The following is a 13,918-nucleotide window of genomic DNA, read 5'->3' on the forward strand; positions in this document are numbered from 1 at the left end:
TATATAAAGAAATATAAAAATAATATTCTTGAAAATGATTTAAAAGGGAGACAATTATTGGGCTAACAATGATCACTCAAAGTGGATAGCCAAGTAGAACTAAACCCTGATACAAACAAAGAAATCACAGATCTGAGAAATCAGTAATCAACAATGGCGGCTTATGCATCTCTTCTCTCTGTCGGACATATTCTCGATCACTTGTTGCAACACTTGATACCGCGCCAAATGGCTGTTCTTGACAAAGCCCAGATCGATTCTCTCCTTGAAAATATCACTTTCTTGCAAAATTTTCTTGAGGATTTTTCACTGATGAGGAGGGACGAGATTCAGGGATTGGAGGAAAAAATTGTAAGCTCAGCGAATGCAGCAAAAGATGTAATTGAAAGTTTTGTGGCGGTTCAAATTCTTCAAAATTCTAAAGCCAAAAGGAGATGGGTCGGGATATTTCGTTGCTTGGACTTTGTCAAACTTCTTGGGAAAAAGGGAACCCTCTCTAATGAATTAAGGAGCTTCATTCTGTTCAGTCAAGATTTGCAGAAAGTAATAGAAGAAATCAGTTCTATGAAGAAAGATGTGATGAAGATAAAGGAAACAGAAGGGATAAAGATCATGGAGCAGCCAAGCAAAGCTGCGACTGCTGGTTCTTTCATACGAGGTGCCTCCCATAGCAAGAATACTATGGTGGGATTTGATGACGATTTGATTCAAATAATGGAGACACTCACCGGGGACGAATCAAATCTCCAGATTCTTTCCATTGTCGGGATGGGTGGCATCGGCAAGACTACTCTCGCCAAAAATGTTTTCGGCAATCCATTAATTGTGCACCACTTTGATCGTCGTGCTTGGGTTACCATATCTCAACAATACAGTGTCCACGAAATTCTTTTAGGCCTATTAAAATATATTGGAGTTCTTGTAGGGGGAGGTGAAGAAATCACTCAAGATGAATTAGGATTACGTCTGCATAGAAGTTTGTTTGATAGAAGATATTTCATTGTAATGGATGACGTGTGGAGTGTCGAGGTTTGGGATGGTATGAAGAGGTTTTTTCCGGATAATAACAATGGCAGTAAAGTCATGATCACTACGAGACTTACAAATGTGGCCGATGATTTTTGCTCGTGTGTGCCTCATCAACTACATCTTCTAGACGAGGACCAAAGTTGGGCTTTGTTTTGTGATAAGGTGTTTGGACCTAAAAGTTGCCCTCCTGAGTTTGAGAAAGTAGGAAAGATAATTGTGAGAAATTGTGGAGCACTTCCTCTAGCCATTGTTGTTATCAGTGGACTTCTCGCAAAGTCTAGTCGAACGGTTGAATATTAGGAGTATGTTGCTAATGATACATATGAAGCATTGAATATGGGAGGTGATGGGCTCTGTTTTGAGATATTATATTTAAGTTACAAGCACTTACCTGTTCATCTGAAACCATGTTTTCTTTATATGGCGACATATCCCGAAGACAGTAAGATGAGAATTTCAGAGCTCGTCAAATTATGGGTAGCGGAGGGGATTCTTAAACCGATGAGGTCAAGAAGTTTGGAGGAAATTGCAGAGGATAATTTAAAAGATCTGATAGATAGAAATCTCATCATGATTCATAGTTACTGGTTTAGCAACAAAATGAGAACTTGCACCATCCATGATCTCTTAAGAGACCTATCAATCAGAGAAGCTCTAAAGGAGAACTTTCTCGGTGTAACTATGAAGCATAGCCTTGAGAAGCGTAGCAGAATAATCGATGATAATAAGCGTCGGCTCATTACTCAGCGAAGCTCCGAGGAAGAGAGGATAAAATCCTCGTTTGCAAAGCTGCATATACTGCGAAAAGTACTAAAAATGGGTTATGTTTGCTCTGATGAAGAAATTGTGCGATTATTTAACTTTAGATACATTGATTTCAGGCTTACAATGTTTAAGAATATGTTGAATACCTTAGAATCTGTATCCCTACTATGGAATCTGCAGACTGTCACCATTGCTGGAGCTTGGAGTTTTAAGCAGCCTACAATAAATCTACCGGCTGAAATATGGGAAATGCCGCAACTCAGGCATATAAAAAGGGATGTAGGAGTCTTTCATTTGCCTGATCCACCTAGCACCAACATAAAAAATGGGAGGCGAGATGTTATGATTCTGAAAAACCTGCAAACACTGCGTAACATAAGGAATTTCGGGTGCACGGATGAGGTGGTTCATAGAATCCCAAACTTAAAAAAACTGGGAATTACTTACAAGCGATTCCGCAATGGCTTTGGATGGGATCACTACGAAGTTTACAATCTCGCCCGTTTACGCAATCTTGAAACACTTTCCTTGGAGAGTAGTGAGAAGAATGTGCTGCAAAATGTCTGCTTACCACCTTGGCTCAAGAAGTTGTGTTTGAGAAAGTGCGGATTGTGTTGGGAAGATTTGACGGCGGTTGGGTCACTGCCTCGTCTTCAAGTTCTGAAATTGATGTATGGTTCAGTCAAAGGGCGTGAATGGAATCCTGTGGAAGGACAATTCCTTGAATTGAAGTGCTTGAGATTCGATGGTACAGATCTTGTGGAGTGGACAGCAGACAGCTCTCACTTCCCGCGCCTTGAGAACCTTCAACTTCGGTTTCTTGATTACTTAAAGGAAATCCCATGTGATATTGGAGAAATACCAACACTTCGATCAATTTCAGTAATACTATGTAATGAATCAGTCAATTCTTCTGCAAGGAAGATACAAGAGGACCAACAAAACCTTGGAAATTCTGACCTTCGGGTTCGTGTCAATCAAAATGTGTTTGGAATAGGTAAAAATGAGATTTGACATTAGATTTAGAAATGGAATTGAAATTGAATTTGGAATTATTGGATTTAGAACGAGTGTGTGAGTGTGGCTAATGTTAATTAGGAATTGGATTTGATAATTAAAATTAAAACCACTATTATGTTTAAATTTTTTTGTTTTACTTATTAGTTTTAAGATATATTTCTTATTTATAATATGTAATGGTCAAATATTTTTTATACATTGTATATAATAAATATAATTTATAAATATAAGGAAAATATTTAATTTTTTATTAAATAGTGAAAAATATTTTCATCAAAAGAAAATTGAGATAAAGTAATCAAATTATGGTAAATTAATTTTTTGGCATTAAAAATAATTGAAGTTTATCATAAAAATAAAGAATTTATGTAATTTTTAAAATATACAAATATTTAAAAATGGTTTCAAAATAATTTTTTCAGTTGTATTATAAAATATTTATCAATTAAATGTATTATTTTTAGAGGAAATGATATTTTTAGTTAGTTTGAAAAAAAAAAAAGAATAATTTATTTTGTCTGTATAACCCAAATCCCATGAAATCTATTTATTTTTGTTAAGATTTTATTTAGTTATATCAAATCCCATTAAACCACAATAAATATCAATCACATTTTATTCATTACACCAGTTACTCAAAATGGGATTTGGAATTCCAAATTCCACCAAATTTCATGAAATCCATGGAACAAATTCATTAATTTTTTATCACTTAGATATTATTGCACTCTTATTATTAACAATAAATTGCTTAACTCTCGTTATTAAACTCACATAGAAACCGTTTAATATATAGTATTATCAATTCACGAATAATTTATCTAATCCAATATTTCATTCTTCTCATAATATTATTTAACCATCTATTAATTATTAATTTTAAATCAATCAAATCATTAATAATTTATCATAAGTCAATCAAATCAGTAAATTTAAATCTATATTATCTCTTATAAATAATATTATTTATATTTTATTTAATGTTTAAAAGAAAAAATGATCCTTTACTATTTTTATATAAAATTTAATCAATCAAATCAAATAAACAATAATATATCAATCAAATCCAATATATATGACAATAGTTCTGAAAGAATGTGTCTTACACATATCTTTTAAATTATTTCCTAATTGCATTCAATTTCTATTTCTAAAGTTTTGACTTTCATAGACATGTTTTAAAATAGGTAACAATTATTATTTTTTCATGAAATATTTGATTTCTGATGAGATATTGTTTCTATACTTTGTAGAATTCTTTTTATAAAAATATATTGAAGATCTATTTAAAAGGAGTGCATGGATCGTTCAAATAGAGACGGAAGAGAGACGACAAGAGAAAGCAAAATACACAGAAAATTTAAGCTAGTTAATGATGGAATTCACGAGCTGAATCTTTGAAGATCTGAAGAATTTCTGGAATACTCGTCATCGTCATATTGTGTTGCCGAGTAGTGTTAAAAAACACTAAAGAACACACGAGTGAAGTGTTGTTCTGAAAAAGGTTATTTGATTTTCGTTTTTCGGCATAGAACTTCCTATTGGTTTTATTATTCTGGTTCTTACTAGTTTTTAGGAAGTTATTTATTTTCTCAATCTGTTGAGAAGAGTACATTTTTCATATGCAATCACTAATTGGTTTTTCTAAAATGATTTGTTTTTTCTAGTGATTATTTCGTCATAATGCATCTTGCAAGTACTTAGTACTTATGCATAAATATCTGTGTGTTATTTATTTTTATTTAATTATCCGCTGCGTAGTGTGTCTTAAATTGTTGACAACACTAAAAGATGACACAAACTCTAAAAGCCAAAAAGTTATTTGTGATATTTTTGTAATTTCAGACTATCCGACCCTAACAAGTTCATTATTTATTTTTTATAGTATTATATTACTTGTCTTTATCCCTTAACCAAACGATATACTGTCTATTCCAATACTTTTGAATCTGAATTCAAATTGTTTATTACCAGTCGGTCGTGCCCCTGCTTTGTTCAGTTCTTTATATTTTTTAGTATGGGTATTATTTAGTGGAAAACCACAAGAAAAATCGGATGATTAATTGATAATATAAGTAATTAATGATTTTTTGGCGTTAATTAATTAATTAATTATATCGGTAAATGCCTCTCATTCTTTTCCCGGTAATTAATCTCTCATTATTCATGATCTTCAAATCACAATGGTCGTTTCTTATTTCATATGCGGTGAAAAGCCAAATTGGTCTTATAACTTTATGTAATTTCTCATTAGTCATGTAACTAATCAAATTTGATTATTAATCCTTTAACTTTGACTTGTTGGCTTATTTTTAGTCCTTTTAACCGTAATAATAACAAATTCGAAAATGTTAAAAATTTTGTGAGAAATAATCTAAGTGAAATGCTATTAAAATTTCATCAAATCAAATCTAAATTATTAAAAATTTTCTTTTTAAAAAGAGCAAACTCATAACGGGACGATGAACACAAAAAAGACAAATTCCCTAAATTTGTTGTCATATGATTTAATTTTATATACTTTCAAAAAAAAAAAGTGATTTAATTTTATAGCTTAGTAAGCACTTTTTGACTGAAACTGTATACTTAGATTAAAATAGGACCTAAATGACTGAAATTTAAAAATTTACGAACCAATACTCAAATTTGACTAGTTACAAATCTATAAGAGAAAACAATTAAAGTTACAGGAATACAATGGTTTTTTTTCCCTTTTATTCTTGGGCAACTTGTAGATAACTCCCTAAATCAAACATAACTTTCAATTTACTCCCTATATTTGTCTTTCCAAAAATGTCCTTGTCGTTATTTTAATCATTATTATTTCTTGAATTATCAAATGTGAAATCGGATTCAAAATCTGATTCACTTGATTCATCAAGATAATAAATACATCGTCGGATGAAAATTCAATTGTTTCTACGGGATAGAATCCAATAGTATATATTTCTTCAAGAAGTTTAATTTTATTTTTATTTTCGTTTCGTTTTGGACATTCATTGGCATAATGTCCTTCTTCGTTGCACAACCAACATGTGCAATTCTTTCTTTTATCCTTTGGGCAAGGTGGTTTTTTGTTATCAAATTTTATATAAAATTTTCTTTTATAAGATTTTCTGAAGAAATTCTTTTTAAATTTCTTTTTCTTATAGGGAATAAATTTCTTATTAAAAGATTTATAAGGTTTATTAAATTTATTCTGTTTCTGTCGTTTTAAATATTTGTGTGACATGTTTGTTTTGCAACCGTATTCTTTTACTATGAATTCCATTTTGTCACAACAAAGTTTATTGTTTTGTTTGTAGGATTTAGAGATTCTTTTATTTAGTGTTACTTCATGACATTTCTTTGTTATTATGTCTTTGATGAATTTAATAGCTCCTCCTAAAGTTTTAGCATAAGGACTAGTTAAGAATTCATCTTTACTGTGTATAGGTATATTAGGTATCTTATTAAAGATACTTAGTTTATAATGTTCCTTTTTATCAGCATCTATTAATTGATAATAGTTTGTTTCATAATCACAAATAAATTCTTCTAAGTAACATAAATTGCATAATTTAATATTATCTAATATAAAGATTGCTCTATTTTGTTCTATATTCTTAGCTACCAAATTAGCATCATTATTAGAAACTCCTAAAAATTCTTGGTACAAGGCATCAACAAATATTTCGAAATATCGATGTCCTGTCATTCCTTGTGGTAGATTAGTAATTACTAGGTTTTCAGCCCAAGTTCTTACTGCTCCTACCAGTGTCATTTTTATCATCCCATGAGTTAAAACTTGAATATTCTTACTTTTGTCTAATAATGTTGTTAATTGAATTTGTACTGATAGTTCATTTGCCCAATGATCTATCTTTGATTTTCTTTCTTTGGCTGTTGAACAACCTAAATCTAAGATATTTTGTTTCACAAATCCTGATATTTTTGATTCTCTAAGAATATCTCTAACATCTTTATAAGATCCAGAGTATTGGTCTCTGTTATATTTAAATTCTTCATCATCTCTTCCACCACTACCTTCTACATTCGTTCGTAGATTTAATCGTAGTCTAGAATCATCTTCAGATTCTGATTCTGAAATATCCATATCTCTGTATTGTTCTGAGTCCTGATGTGAATGATATAATTCTTTTGTATTTACTCCTATTTGTTCAAAATCAGATGAGTCGGTTTCACTAAACATTCCTTAAGATAGTTTAATATTTCATTACTATGTCTTTCTTGTTCAATTATTAATCTAGTCGTTGCTAAATCAATATATTCTTTGAAATTCTTCTTTAATTCTTGTATTGATAGATTGATCTTATTAATATTATTTTCTAAATCTCCTAGATCTTTTTCTAATTTTATTAAGGACGTTATTGCGATGAGGTTGACTCATTAACAATAGCTTGTTTAATTTTAAGAATATTTTGATTCATGGTTCCAATCTTATCAAGAATATCTTCATCATTTCTAGCAAATGATTATGATCTTCTTGGTACAGACTGTTTTGTGATTTGGAGGTCATCTGAACTCCATCTTTTATAGGGATTTATTTCTTCAATAAATTCTTTTCGAGGGTGTTCAATTCTTGTAATATTTTCAAACATTCTTTCAACGGAAATAGTTGGTTTTGTTAAAATTATTCCTGTTTGAGAATTATTACTTATTGCTAAACCGACAACATAGTTTATATTGATCGGATGGTTTCCTGTTAACATAAGATTATTTCTATAAAAGTAATAATCTAATGTTAAAATGTCATTTATGTTTTTATCAAAAAGAGATATATTGTATTGTGGATAAATACAAAATTTCATCTTTTTGTAACATAAATTTCCTTCAATTTTTCCAAGAATAGAATCCTCGAAATTACGTATTCTTTTGTCACGAACTGTTATTTCAATTGGTGTATCTATTCCTTCTCGGTAGTGAGCTGATATTATTATTTCAATTCCTCCGATATGAACATATTTCAGTTCAGATCGTTCTTTTTCACTGGCTTTTGCCATGATGGTATTAATATCTTGAGTTGTTAATAACTTCAGAGTATTAGACCTTGATTCGTTATTTATTTTACAAGACCGTTCTTTTGTACGAATCGAATAATAAATTAAATTTTTTTCTGGGATTAATAAAATTTGAAATCTTACTTAGTATTCCTGGTTGGTCTATTAGATTTGTTTTTGAATTAGAAAACCCTGTTTTCTGTATTTCAGCAAACTTACTTTGATTGAATATAATATTCAAATTATACTCTTGGTTTTCTTCAGATTCTTCAGATTCATCGACCGGGTTGTTTTGATTTGGAATTGTTACTTCTGTCATTTTAACAGATGATAGAACTTCTTAATTTTCTTAAGGCTATTAAAAGCCTTTTTGTTGAATCTATCTGTTCTAATAAATTCTGAAAATCTTCGAAACTATCAATTGAAGATTGACAATTTTTAAGATGTTTCAAATTGTTTTCACAATTTTCTATATCAAAATTTATATTTTGAGAATATAAACTAAAGATATTCATTTTTGTATTTTCATACATTTTCCATTTAGTAAAAATTTTTACTTTTATTATTTTGTTTTTGTTGATCGGATTTCGATAACAAAGTTTGTTCTTATTCATAACATATTGTTATGTCTTCAATTTCATCGTTTTCAGAAATTTGAATTATCATTTTCCAGTTGCTTGAAAAATGTTCTTTTTTATGATTTTTGAAATAAAAGGTTTGGAGATCTTTTATTTTATTCCATAATTGATCTATTTGACGTAAATCTTTTAGTAAGATTATTTTATCAAATAAATTTTTAATATCAATATCTAAAGTTAATCCAGACATTAATAATCTGCTATATTTAAGCTCTGATACCAGGTTGCGGAATTCTTCTTCAAATTCTTATGAATTTTCTTATTCATGGATTTACAGATCTGATTCATGGATTTACAGATCTGATTCATTTATAACAGATAAATGTTTTCATATTAGTTTGGTTCCATTCATGGGTTATTAATACAAAATTTAGTTGATAAATTGATTCAAATATGGTTAAATCAGAAGTATTTAAACGATATTCACGAAATGTATCATATTCATGATCATCTTCTATTTCGAACCAGTTTTTTATTATTAATCTTCCATTTCTTATAAAGGATGATGACATGATTAATGTATTTTGACTATTTCTTTGAATTAAGGGCTGCAGGAGGTTTAGGAAGGTTACCTTGTTTGAATGAATCTTGGTTTTGAGCAGAGGCCAAATCCTTGCTTTCCCTTAACGATCACTTGATCAACTGGCACTTGCTCTATGGATCTCCAGGTTTACTCTTAACCATGAATATTCAATTATTGGTTTCCAACCTTATCCTCCTTACGCCCTGCTTGTTTAGTTATTAGCCATAAGGCTTATTTTGTTTCTGATTTTATGTTTCTTAGTTTCTGATAGTTTTCATACGTCTTGTATGAACCAGATTGTAAGAAACTTTAAGAAGAGAGAGATACTCAAACTTCACTTTTTTTTTTACAGCACAAAACATCTCCTTTTATAAGCATGGAGAAACGCATACATAATTAAAAATAAAAGAAAAGAGGGGGACCACCCGATACTACATAATGGAAACAACTCATTTTACATCTGAGTGGATGCCTTTAACATGTGGTGTGGTCCACGATTTCATTTGTTTTTACATTGTGTCACTCTCTGAATCACTGGTGCATTCGGACCATTTCTTTATTGGTTTGTCTTCTTTGACAGCTGGTTTGTCCTCTTTGACATCTGCTTTTTCTGTTTGAATGGGTTGGCAATGTCCACATTTGTGAGTGAAAATCATTGTTCTTAGACTTTGACATAACATTTGTTGAGTTTCTCGGGTCATGTCAACTCTTGCTTCATAGATTGGAGCTTCGAATTGAGCTAACATGGCTTGTTCTTTCTTTTGGATTGTCTCCTTGTGTCCAGTGGTTAATAAAATTTTACTGGTTGCAAAATTTATTTTAACCTTTGAGTTTCCATCAATCTTTCCTGTCTTTGAGATCATATCAATCAATGTCTTTATTCTTATCTCAGGAAGTGTTGAGATATCCATTACTGGTTTCTCTTCATTTGATCCTTCGAATAAGAACTTGTCTTTTTGTTTTCGACATTGAATATATACCATTGGTTGATAGAATTTGTTATCATCCCAATCTGGAAGGGTTGAGTGAATACTCAATGTTAATACTGGATCGTCCTTAAAGACTGCTTTTTTGAACTGGATGATACTATTTCTCAACTGATATGGAAATAATTCTATTTCTTGATTGTTGAGACTGACTTCCAATCCACTTAATAATCCATTTGAAAAGAATCTTGCGACTTCATGCGCTGGAGCACCTTGCAGTGTTCTTGCTCTTGATATGCTCTGTGTGTCACAAGTTTGTAGCCAAGATTCTGCAGATGGTTTGGCTATTCTCAAATAGTTTAGTGTTTCAAAGAATTCAGTCTTGAGTTTTTCTGAAAAATTTGTTTTTTCAAAAATTGGTTTTTGTGGTCGCAGATTGACCATCTTTCTTTCTTTCTTTCTTTTCAAGGGCACTTTTAAACGTCCTTTCTTCTTTTTTATTTTTCTCGGTGCTGGCTGTGTCCACCGATTCTTTTTTCTTTTCTTTTTCTTTGTCAGTGTTGGCTGTGACCACTGACTGTTTCTCTTTGATCTCCATTATTTTGTCAAATGGAGTTGCCATTTTGATTGGTGTTCTTGGTGAGGATGATGATGATGAAGTTATCATCTTTTCTTCTGTCCTTTGAATTTTTCTACTCAAATTCCTTTCTTTTAGTTGAAGAATTTGAATTTCTTCCTGCAATTCAATCAATTGTTCCTTTAATTGACTTAGTTGCTCCATCTTGATTATACTCTGCACAAGAAAACATATTTATATATATAATGGTTAGTAAAATAACTCTTTTCGTGAGTAATTCGGATAGTTTTATTATGCGTATCATTGCATTTATAAATTCTTTTGTAAGAATTGAATCAATCTTAAATTGATTATTTTACTCAAAGAGTAATTTATGTTTCTGAATATAAATCTCATTTCATTAATTTATATTCCCCATGCTTTCTGAGGCATGTTCGGATGACTGAAAGTCATAAAATAATTCATGTTTCTAAATATAAATCTCATTTCATCAATTTATATTCCCCATGCTTTCTGAGGCATGTTCGGATGACTCACAGTCATTTTCTGGATCACTTAGGATCTTCTTTGTTATTCCGTTACTACGGATAGTATAGTTTGGATGAAGTTCTCTGGTTCATGCGTTGGGTAATGAATTATCCGTTCCTTTGACATGTTGGATCTCGAACTGATAATGGTTCAATTCCAATTGCCATCTAATTAGCCTTGCTGCATTTCACCCTGCATTTCTTGATATTTTTCTTGTTTTGAAATATGTTAAATTCATATTATCTGTTCTTACTAAAAACGGTTTAGAAATAAGATAAATTTCATAAGTTCTAATTGTGAATATTAAAGCTAATAATTCTTTTTCATTCGAATGATAATTTAATTGTGCACCTTGAAAAGTTCCTGATGTATAGTTGCATAATTCTTCATTATTTCTAGTAGCTGTTTTAGTAAGTTCTTCTAAATTTCTTTCTCCAGTATAAGCTTTTAAACATGCTCCCCAGTATTCATCTGAAGCGTCTGTTTCAATTATTATTATATCTTTATTTGAAGGAAAATATAATTCAGGAAGATTACTAATTATTTTCTTTTTAATAATGTCTATGTAACTAGTATCTTCTTTCGACCATTTTCACTTATAGTCCTGTTTAAGTTTTACCTGAAAAGGTTTTCTGATTTCTGCAAGTTTCTTAATGTAATTTCCAGAATAAGTTAATAATCCTAAAAATCTTCTTAATTGATCTTTATCCTTGATTTCACTAGGAAAATCATGAATTTTCTTAAGTATATGCGGTTGTAAACAATGTTTTTCATCTTCTATTTGTAATCCTAAATAATTTATTTTTGTTTTGAATAATTGTGCTTTCTTTTCAGAAAGTATAATTCCATCTTTATGACAAATATCTAAAACTGTCATGAGATCTTTATAATGTTGATCTAGTGTTTTTGAATAAATTAATATGTCATCTATATAAACACAACAAAAATCTATATATGATTTAAAAGATTCATCCATATATCTTTGAAAGATATCTGGTGCTTGTTTAAGTCCGAAAGGTAATACAGTCCATTGATACTGTCCTTTTGGACAACTGAATGCTGTAAGTAATTGTGTTTGCGGTTCTAGTTGAATTTGCCAGAATCCTGATTTACAATCTAAACTGGAAAAATATTTCATTTCTCCTATATAAGATAGTAAATCATTCTTATTTGGGATATAATATCCATCCATAATTGTTGCTTTATTCATCTTTCGATAATCAATTACCATTCTTTTCTTATCAGTATCTTTCTTACTGACATAAAAGGCTGGTGAAGAGTGTGGACTTTTACTAGGGATGATTATCTTAAGTTTTAATAATTCTTGAACTTTTTTTTCAAATATTTTTACATCATCCATGTTACATCTTCTTGGTGCTTCACGGATTGTGATATTAGGGTCTTTGAGTTTTATTGAAGCAATGAATTGTTTTCTTTTCTTAATTTTGTCCTGAGGATTTTCAGAACATATATCATGAAATTTCCTCATGATTTCTTTTTCAGGATTAATCGTTAAAATATTTTCTATTTTTAGTTCTATTGGATTTGTATTTCGTTTATGAAAATTCTTTGTAAATCCTTCATTTCCTACGCGAAATGCTGTTCGTATTTTGGGAATGTAAATCATTGATGATCCTTTGTTTAAAGTTATGTGATCTTCAAATTGTGTAAAGGGAAGATATTCTCTTAAAAAGTTATTTCCTATTATAATATCCATTCCTGATTCTATTTGATATATAATGGGTATTACAAATTTTGTTTCTTCTATTTTTATTTTTAATTTTTCTGCTACTGTATTAAGCATGATTATTGATCCATCTCCTATTCGAACTTTTAATCATTTATCATATTTCTTCCAATAATGATTTGGAAGTATATGCTTGCTTTCTAAACACATACTTGCTCCTGTATCAACATAAGCATGTATATGATATGGTTTATGTTCTTTGATTTTAATTTGAATTTTTATATATATACTATTTGGATTAGTTTTGTTTTTATTATCCATTCTCTCATATTTTTTTTAAGAGATAAGGATAAAATTGGTATTTAGAAACAAAAATTTCTCTCTCCAAGGAGTTAAAAGTAAGTTTTATTTATGTAGGGATTTATAAATAAGTTGTAAAGTGGTTTAGGGAGTGATTGACAATTAACCCTTTATTCTTCACTCTCATGTTTTTTCTTCCTTTTTTATTTTGATTTCTTCCTTCATACGAGGGTAGAGAGACATTTGCATTCTATAATTCGCTTCCGGGTTTTTCATGTTATTTAATCACCATCCTCATTATTAATTATTAATTACTATATTTCTTGCATGCAAGTTCTTCTTTATCCTTTTTTTTAAATAAAAAATGATATAGTGATTGTTTAAAAAAAATATTCATAATTACTTATTTTTTATATGTTGCAAATACTATAAAATAAACTCTTTCCTTTTGCACTTTCAAATTTTCAAATTATGATATCACTCATTTATATGTGTCAATATACCTCCAACATTTTCTTTATTCAGTTTAAATTTAATCATTTTTACAACCACTATTACAGCTGAACATAGTGGAACGACCGCGATGATGCAATGGTTTGAATTTGATAGAGCAATTGAATGACACCTCGTGGTATGTAAGTTTCAATTTTTATTTGTTGTCTCTGTGTTGGAGACAATCCATTTACCTATCATTTTCTTAATTAAAATGCCATTTCTTTGAGAGTTGTTAAGTTTGGTCTTCATGTAGAAGATACTCTACGTACATAATATTTGGCGAATTTGTATGACATGTTGAATTTTAAAAAAATATGATTTTTATAAAAAAAATGTCTTATTTAATTTTTTTATCAATTTTTTTAATATTTTATTCTTGAAAATGGTATATAAAATGTCTCTGTGTTGGAGACAATCCATTTACCTATCA

General features: G+C 29.9%; 2 protein-coding genes across 2 annotated transcripts; both read left to right on the forward strand.

Moving 5' to 3' along the window:
- The first annotated feature begins 147 nt into the window (after positions 1 to 147).
- LOC140865613 (putative disease resistance RPP13-like protein 3) lies at positions 148 to 1,335 on the forward strand. The gene has a single exon (XM_073270298.1). The coding sequence runs from the start codon at positions 154 to 156 to the stop codon at positions 1,327 to 1,329; it is 1,176 nt and encodes a 391-aa protein (XP_073126399.1). The 5' UTR covers positions 148 to 153; the 3' UTR covers positions 1,330 to 1,335.
- LOC140865612 (putative late blight resistance protein homolog R1C-3) lies at positions 1,335 to 13,612 on the forward strand. The gene is made up of 2 exons (XM_073270297.1): positions 1,335 to 2,766; positions 13,564 to 13,612. Exons 1-2 carry the CDS (start codon positions 1,366 to 1,368, stop codon positions 13,591 to 13,593), a joined length of 1,431 nt encoding a protein of 476 aa, XP_073126398.1. The 5' UTR covers positions 1,335 to 1,365; the 3' UTR covers positions 13,594 to 13,612.
- The last annotated feature ends 306 nt before the right edge of the window (positions 13,613 to 13,918 follow it).

The sequence above is a fragment of the Henckelia pumila genome, chromosome 4, assembly GCF_033568475.1.
Source record: "Henckelia pumila isolate YLH828 chromosome 4, ASM3356847v2, whole genome shotgun sequence".
NCBI classification, from domain to species: Eukaryota; Viridiplantae; Streptophyta; class Magnoliopsida; order Lamiales; family Gesneriaceae; genus Henckelia; species Henckelia pumila.